The sequence below is a fragment of the Protomyctophum bolini genome (assembly GCF_963924005.1).
Source record: "Protomyctophum bolini genome assembly, chromosome: 21".
Lineage (NCBI taxonomy): Eukaryota > Metazoa > Chordata > Actinopteri > Myctophiformes > Myctophidae > Protomyctophum > Protomyctophum bolini.
In genome coordinates, this window is record NC_137882.1 from 22480699 (window position 1) to 22490074 (window position 9376).

At 44.7% G+C, this 9376-nt stretch overlaps 1 protein-coding gene across 1 annotated transcript; it reads left to right on the top strand.

The window, feature by feature from the left end:
- Nucleotides 1–153: 153 nt before the first annotated feature.
- Nucleotides 154–8756, top strand: LOC308336421 (hemicentin-2-like; the record flags this gene model as incomplete). Its single annotated transcript, XM_080793784.1, has 7 exons — nt 154–389; nt 1309–1373; nt 2305–2592; nt 3062–3403; nt 5915–6028; nt 6418–6477; nt 7217–8756. 7 exons carry the CDS (start codon nt 154–156, stop codon nt 7312–7314), a joined length of 1203 nt encoding a protein of 400 aa, XP_080649910.1. The 3' UTR covers nt 7315–8756.
- Nucleotides 8757–9376: the final 620 nt, after the last annotated feature.

The window sequence follows — 9376 nt, forward strand, 5'->3', positions numbered from 1 at the left end:
ATGAGAAATATCCCCTAGAGTCTAGGGGATATTTCTCATGTTGGTATTGTAGTCTAGGCCCGGGCCTAGACTACAGTACCAAGTCAGCCATTAGAGACACTAGTCGGGGTTTAACAACATTATAAGCAATAGGCCTATAACTGGTATGAGAATATGACATCAAGGCATTTAAGTAATACGTTTCTAACCCCGTCCAATACTTCTGTCCCTCAAATTAATTGGATCTTGTCACCCTATACCTTCAGGCCGAGGAGGAGGGACGATGACAGCGGGGAGGAGCTGGAAGAGCAGTCCGTGGAAGACGAGCAGTACGCCCTCTTCCCCCGCCTGGTCGCCCAGGGCAACGCCACGCTGGTGCTCCGAGGCTGCGGCGTCAGAGACAGGGGCAGGTACAAGCAGTGGTCCTGGGCGATATGGTGATCAATATTAACCTGACTGCGCCGGATTGAATACGTTTGCTTCACGCTCGTTTCACAAACTCAACTTCCATCTGGTATCCATGTCTGCAACCCAATCCAAGCTACTTAATTGGCAGGAGGTGATTGGCAGATCCCGCCCGTAGCTGCCACTGATAGGTCTGAACCGCGTTTGGTTCCTCGATACTGCGGGAGCGAATCCAGATGGAGGCTGTGTTGTGAACTTGTGAATCAATACCGCCACCATCTGGCGGTGTCTGATTAGATCAAAATTGTATCGTGATGAATATCGTATCGTGATACGATATTCAGAGATATCGTTTATATTGTGATACAGCAAATGCACATTCAATGATTTGTAGTTCTATACCTTAATTTACACTTCTCTAGAACGATGGTTTCGTTAGCCAAAATTAAGAAGTATTTTGGTCTAAATGTTCTGTTAATCATTTTTCCTTTACCTTGTAGGTGGTTGTACTGTTAAGTAACTTGAACAATAACCCTAAGAACCGCATGGGAAAATATCGTGATAATATCACGTATCATGATACTGCTTGAGAAAAAAAACATCATGATAGTACACTGTATTAGGGCCGCTATATTAGGGCGGCTGTGGCTCAGGAGTTAGAGCAGGTCGTCCAATGATCCCTGCGTCGGCAGTTCGAATCCCAGCTCTTTCTGTCCACACACTGAACCCTACATTGCCTCCAATGAGTTGGTCGGTGTGAGCTTGCCACCATTTGTGTGTGATTGTGTGAAGTGAGGATGCTGGTGTCGACTGTTCGCCGCTTCACCTCCCAATATATGAATGAATGAGCCATTGTGAAGTGCTTTCAGCACTTGGAAAAGCACTATAAAAATGCAATTCATTATTATATTTTTCCACCCCTAGGTACAAGTGCCAGGTGCACACCTCAGCGGGAGTGCACGAAGCCCACGTCATAGTCAAGGTGGAGGGTGAGTTCTGTTCTGGCCGTACAAAGTCTGAGCATTAAGTGTCACTTTCATGCAGTGGTGGAAAAAGTACATTTCTGTTACTTAAGTAAAAGTGTCAATACTGCAATATAGAAATACTCCATTACAAGTAAACGTCTCCTCTTCTCTCACACCAACTAACTTCATGTCCTCTTTCATGTAATTTATTTATTTATTTGTCCACTCTCTAAATACTCTGAAAACACCCCACCCCCGCATGGGAATGTAGAACTAGCCTTATCTCCTCCTGTAGGAGGAGGAAGTCCTGAATCTCTCATATGGGTTACTCCCTTTGAAATTCTGCAGTGTTCTCAGGGTCTTGGTGGTTTATTGGCAGGACAGACACCTCATGTTTGTTTAAATGAGAGTCCAAAACTCCAGCCATGACTAGGAAACATGTATGATACAGGCAGAGCACTATTCTTCTTTCAGGTGATATTTGTATTTAGTTTTAAACGCATTGTTAAACTAGTTTTTTGTGTTTCTTGTTTCGTGTTGAAGTCTAAAATGAAATGATGTAGAGGCCCCAAGTACAGTTGACTCGGATGCGCCAAAAAGCAGGACATGGGATATCCTGGGTCAAAAACTAAAAACAACTTAGACAAGAGTCATGATCAATGCCAAGGAATTTTATTTAACATTCTAGAAGTGCTTCTCAAAGTGGGTGAGAATGGGTGAACGTAATGCACATTGTAAAACTCTGTGGATAGGCCTGGGCCGTGGCTCAGCGGTCCAGGCACCTTGGCTGGTAATCCAGTCTGGCAGTGTGCTGCGGGTTCGATCCCGACGGCCTTTACTGCATGTCACCCCCCCATCTCCCCATTTCCTGTCAGCCTACTGTCTGTCCCTCCATAAAATGTCTCTATACATAACGCGTTAACGTGTGTCTTTGTGTGTGTGTGTGTGTGCGTAGCGCCCATCCGCTCCCTGACCCTGAGGCTGTCTCGGCTGAGCGGCTACGAGGAGATGATGTGTGCCACGCGTGACGTCTACCCGGCGCCCGACGTCACCTGGGCCACCGAGCCGCCCAGCGCCGAGGTCCTCCGGCCCACCACGCGCAAGCTGCCCGACAAGCAGAGCGGCCTGTACACCGTGGAGAGCCGCATGCGGAGGCTGAAGGGTCTCTCCGAGATCAACTACGTCTGCAAGGTCAACTCGTCCTACGGAACGCAGGCCTGGACCGCCTCGCTGACAGAGCGAGGTCAGCCCCATTATTATACACATGCACACATGTACTGTATGTGAACAGTGTTCATTTTGTTGACAAAAAAAGACTCGCAGGTGTTTCGTTTTCACGAGAAAAAGAAAACGCACTGGGCAAACGAGCCACGTACATGAACTACAGTGCAGAAGGGGCGTTGCTCCAAATTTGGTGACGTCAGTGTTGCCCGCTGTTTTCTACCGGGAAGGAGGGGGGGGGAGGGGGTTGTAACTTTGTAACTTTATATATTTTATATATTGTCAATTTCTTCCATGAGAGGTGGTGGAGTTAGTTGCTTTAGCAGACATTTTGAGTGTCCAATGGAGTTAAGAGGTTTTGTCCAAAGCACTTTTTACTACTTTCCATTGGTTCAATATTTTCAACACGAATATATATTTTATATATTATATTTCCTCTTTTACTTTGTAAATCTGTGATGTGACAACAAAGCTGTGATTCTGCCACACAGAGCTGCACGGCGTGGAGGGCCAGGGTCTGACCATCCCGTGCCACGCCCCCGCGTACCTCCTCCACGCGCCCGCCGTGTCCTGGAGCTTTGCGGCGGGAGGCGGCGAGGTGGACGAGCACATTGTGGCCTACGACAGCGCGTCGGGGCGGTCCGAGGAGTCCGCCTCGCCCGTGTGGAGGAGCGCGGGCGCCCGGGTGGACACGCGCCGGGTCTCGTCCGGAGACGGCTCCCTGAGGCTGCCGGCCCCGCACCACGCCGAGCACTCGGGCCTGTACACGTGCGTGTACTCGGCGCCGCACCACACGCACACCGAGCACATCGACGTGGTCATAGCCGCCGTCGGTGAGAAAATAAATAAACAATCAATCAATAATATCATGATCGCGTAATGACACGCAAATAAATGTCATGCAGCGCACGCACACACGCACACACACCACACTGGCCACTGGAGACACCAGGCATATTCCCCAATCGTAGGTTCATTATGGTAATTCAGTCAGACAACTCACGAATACATTTACCAATATTTATTACAGAATGAGTAACAAGTGTGCATATGATATTTGACTTGGCGTTCGGCTCTGCTGGATTTCTCCCTGCTCGGCACGATTAAGCAACAACATAAAACATAAAGAGCAGGGAGATAGTGCTGGGGTGGTGGTGGGAGCAAACATCACATACAACCGGGAACTATGAGCAGATGAAGGCAGGAAGAGCATGCAGTCTAGTGAGCTTAAGTAGCCTGCCCAATTGGTCAGCTGACTGCCGCATCGGCGAATGACGTGTGGGACTTGCACACACTTATACGCCCACAAGTAATGCAGCATGTTAACCCCTTGAGTATGCGCCTTTGAGCATGGCATGAACCCCCTCGAGTGTGTCTGCCTGAACTGACTTGCAAGCTACGTCTCATTTATCAGAACATGGAGGGATGTTTCTCAGTAAATGTGGTATTAGGGCTTGTTTGTGTGTGCCGGGACAGAGCGGGGAGTATGCTATCTGCGTGCCAGTAGTGGTGGGCCGGTCTGGGCCAAATGTCAGGGCCACATTTTACATTCCAGCCCTAAGAACTGACACACACACACACACACACACACACACACACACACACACACACACACACACACACACACACACACACACTAGAGCATTTACTATGACAGATTCTTTGTATTTGACTGGGGGGAAAAAACGGCAATCATTATGCCGTGTTGCAAGCGTCAATTTGATTTGCTTTTACGTCATACAAGAAAAACACATGTTAAGCCCAAACCACACCAATGCAACTAGTCGCAATTCCTTGCAACAAAACAGTCTTAGGCCTGACTCACACCTTCACAACAGATTGATGTATAGCTGATGCATGAGACTTATTTACTGATGCAAGCTCGCAATGCATTTCCAATAGGAGTCACATGGTTTGACACAAATGAGCATTTGTGCCTGTCGTAGACATGCGCAGAGCAAGTTCAGTCAGGGAACCTCAGTGCAGTTGCCGCCGGCCGTTAATTGGGCCGCCTCAGCATCACGCTCTCATTCACATGATTCACTCAGCCAATCACACACTCACTCCATCTTCATACCGGCTACTTTAACCGGAGGTTTGCATTCCTCTGCCTGCTTGCTTGCTGCTGCAGCTGTATCAGCATGCCACTGTATACAAACCTGCTGCTCACCCACCTCCACCCCAGCTACCATCTGTCGTTTTGGATCTACTGTTTAGGTACGGGGGATTCGGAGTCCCTATGGCCGGGACTGATGGACTTGATCTGAGTACCTAAAAAGCAGATCCAATACATCGCCAAACCATAATAAATATACTGCATTGCTCATCTATATTCAATAAATATATATTACATCCTTCTTGAGTTGTCTGACTGAACATTTTTGTTGAGGGGGGCAGTCGAAACACAGCCAAAAGCCGTACAACAAAAATGTTGTGTCAAACCATGTGACTTCCATTGGAAATGCAAACAATGACCCATCATGTAATAAAAAATGTAAACAAACCCTTTGTTTACATCTAGCATCCAACAATGTTGTATGCTAGATCGAAAGGTGTGAGTGAGGCCTTAAGGTCAGCCGCAACAATGCAACAATGCCGCCCACTGCCATTGGGGATAATTGTTGCAAGGAGTTGTATGGCGAATCATTGGTGCGGTTGAGTTTTACATGTTCATAGGAGAAACGTCATCAAGGATACAAACATACCCACACCCTGGAAACCCCCAAGTCAAACACCTTGAGCTTTCTCCACTCCACACTTAATCATTCAACATCCAGTTTACTGTCTTATACCCTGCCCTGAATGAGTAGCTGCAGATCAACTGATGGCTCTTTGAATAGTTTTCTTAAAGCCTGTAGCTGCCCGAAGCTTAATAAATAGAAATAAAAACATCAAAGTCGTGAGACTTACACTAGGGTATTTCCATTGTGGTCCTTAATTGGTCTGAGAAAAACAATACATTACAACAAGTATAGAGTCATGTTTGTTATGCCCTGTTATCTTTCTGGCATGAGTGCAGAGCTGTTTTAGCTCCCCCAGGTCTCCTACAGTATGCAATTATTTGATAATTACTACCCAACAGCTCACCGCTGCATGTCTGCTGTAGATATATTGCCACCGTAGAAAATAAAATAAATAAAAGTTCAAATAATGTCAGCAAATATTCGACTTTGACAGTACAGTGTCGAATAGTGGTTTGGATATTCCAATAGTCGAATATTCGATTAACACACAAAACAGGCTAGTTGCACACACGCATAGACACACTGACACACGCATGTGTGCAGGTACTGAATATTTCAAATGTCACTGCGTAGTGCTCATCATGTGTCACCTGTGTGCAGGTGAAAAACTACAAGGTGATTTGTGGGATCCTTCCCATTGGTGGATCGTTGCCTTGGTGGTCGGCGTGGTGGCTCTCGTGCTCCTCGCCATGTTGGTGCATCTGAAACTGAAAGGTAAAAAATAACTAAGGATAAAACTGATGTTGTATATTGTGTTGTATCATTATTATTATTTAGCTTTTACATTGGTATAAACCTCATTTCATTGTTATATTATTTATTTTATTGTTATCTATCTACACTGTTGAGGAAGCCTGCACAACAATAATTTCACTTCCAACAATGTTTGTTCAAAATGTCTTTATTAACGTTTTTTTCAAATAAGAATTGCCATACAAAAAAAAGTTCCCGCCCCGAAAGAGCCACAACCTTGGTATCTCGTCAACAATGTTTGAACCTTGACTGTATTGCTTTGCATTGCATTGCATTGTATTGGACATAAACAAAAACACATATTTAATCTTTATCTTGTCTATCTCATCTTGTCTATCTCTCTCACTCAGATAGCCGTTCAAAGGCTACAAAGAGTTCCAATGAGGCTACTGAGCTGTACACGGTAAAAGGTGAGCTTTTCACACATGTGAAATATAATGTTGATCTCAGCCACTAGATGGAGCTAGAGCACCGTCTTTGCATGTCCCACTGAGCTCCATTGCCTGAGAAAAGCAAATATGACTGACTATCATGACTATCAACTTATCAAGCAGTGTTGTTTTCATCGACTAAGACTAAGACGAAAAATGTTCGTCGACTACCTTTTTTCACTGACAAAAACTAAATGGAAACTAAATGAAGACTAAGCTATGATGACTAAAACTAAGACTAGTAGTAGACTAGTAAATATACTGACAATTTCATCAACAAATAAAAACTAGACTAAAATGTTAGGAAGGGACTAGTGGACAAGACATCCAGTAGGCTATAAGTCATTTTACACTTGGTTGCAATGCTGAAAATAGCAGATCTATTGTGGGCTTGTAGATCGGCTATTTTCAGCAAGTGATTACACGGCATCATGGCCTGCCAAAATAAATTAGCTTCTTATTTTTTCCTATACCTTCTGTGTTTTATCTTAAATCATGTGATATATGACTGTATTTTACACACACACACACACACACACACACACACACACACACACACACACACACACACACACACACACACACACACACACACACACACACACACACACACACACACACACACACACACACACACACACACATGCTTTGGACTTTATGTTTCCATGCAAATAAATAAATCACAGCTAAACTAAACCTCCTCTCCATCTCATTGCAGAAACCGCAGTGGACTGTACCCTGAGCGAATGCAGCCCCTTGACAGTAGAGGACAATAATGAACACAATGGACACAAGTCTGGCTCTACCTTAACTTGAGGGCATACCAGCGCGCACACACACACACACACACACACACACACACACACACACACACACACACACACACACACACACACACACACACACACACACACTAACAACAACATAGACGTATATAAACACAGCAAGGCTGCTATACAAGAACATCCAGATGGCTGGGTGATAGGATAAAGAGGCCTGCATATGTTTGGAGATTCCTCTGTTGGCCTCATCCTTTTATTTTATTTGTTCTTTTTACCTGTCACGTCACTCTCTTTCCTACTGTCTGTCAATCAAGAAGGGAATTGCTAAGGAACATTGTGACTGGCTTTATAAGTAGTGGGCCAGAGGGCAAATAACTGATGTCACAACTCAAAATCACTGTCTCACCATCGTGCCACATTGTGCCACAGGGTTGAATCCACTGTGGTCTGTGGTGTCCCTCTCCCAGCTCTGTCTCAGAAAGTGGACTGGCCTTTAGCTCAGTTGTTCTCAACCTGTGTGTCCCCATTACCCCCATGATGTGGGGGGGGGGGGGGGGGTCCAGATGACACTGGGTGAAGTGACAATTTAAGGACTTTTAAGACCTCTTTAGTACCTCGAAAAACGAAAGTAATAAAAGACACATCAAAGGTAATCAACAAACTATACTATAAAAACTGGTCAAACATTGGGCAAATTGTCCTCAAACGTAATGCCTCAAAACTCCTACAATGGGGTTTGGGTCCCCATGCTGCAGTTAAAATATAATTATTTTGGGGGGTCCCCAGTTAAAATAATGATTATTTGGTGGTCACAGCCTGAAAAGGTTGAGAGCCTGCACTGCTCTATGGATTTTAAATATGTACAGTTGTACACATCCTTGTGTTAGGACAAAGGCAATTTGATTTGATTGCCATTCACTGATACTTAATTGGCTCAGAAAGAGGCTAGCTAGTTATGGCACGTTCATCATACGTATTCCATGCCGGAATGTCCCGCCCAGTGTAATTCTCATTATACTGAAAGATGAATTACTTGTTGGTAATGGTAATGCTGTGCATGAAACCCCCACATATGTGTATGCTTTCATGGGAGCTTATGGGGGCTCAGACCTCTCCTTATAGGAGCTCAGAACCCTCCTTTACTGAATGTCACATACTGAAACCATGCTAGCATGACCAGACTGTAGCCTAATACGGAAACAGAAAGAAAAAGACTTGGATTTTCATGCCTTAATATAACAACTTCAGTGTCAATCATTCACTTGTGTTGGATTGGATTGTAATGATTTGTATTTGTGCTGGACGCTTCCGTTAAGAGTTAATGTAGTCTGCCACCAGTGACCTTTCCTTTTCACTGTAATGTGTCGTACAGTAGTAGCTGCACATGATGGGTCATTGTTTCAATTTTGTGTTTGAAACATGTTACAATATGTTGTCTCGAACTATGAATTAAAAATATATATTTGAAGTGCGTATATGAATATATATGTCTGCTTTGTTAAGGAATCAAAGGAACTATGTATATTCCAAGTGTTGGGCACCGTGTTTTGAACAAAATGCCTGAAATCATGAACACAGCATGTGATTTCTGTTAGATTGTACACAAACATTTCCACTAGGCCAAGGAAGAAATGCCACCCCTTTCACATTGGCCTGTTATAGTGCCACCAGCAGGTAGACTTTTGCAAAGCACATTTTTGGGACAAAATGCCTCCAATCATGAATGCAGTGTCTGATTGCCATGAAAGGCCTAAGAAGACATGGCACCCTTTTCACATTGGTCTATTATAGCACCACCAGAAGGCCACAATAACCTACCTGACCTGGTGGAGACCTGCAGTGCTCCGAGGAATCACTAACCACACCCATCACAAAAGATATTCTGGCTATTCAGGGAGTGAAACGAAAGTGTCAGGCTGTACAGGTCAACTAAACTCAAAAACATGGCAGAGGCACTGTGGATTCCATCTCACTAACAGCACTTTGATAACAGTACCAAGCAGGAATGCGCTCGAAACTAGAGAAAAAGTGTTGGAATGAAAAACACAGGCCTTGTGTAATGTGTAACTCTCTCTCTCTCTCTCTCTCTCTCTCTC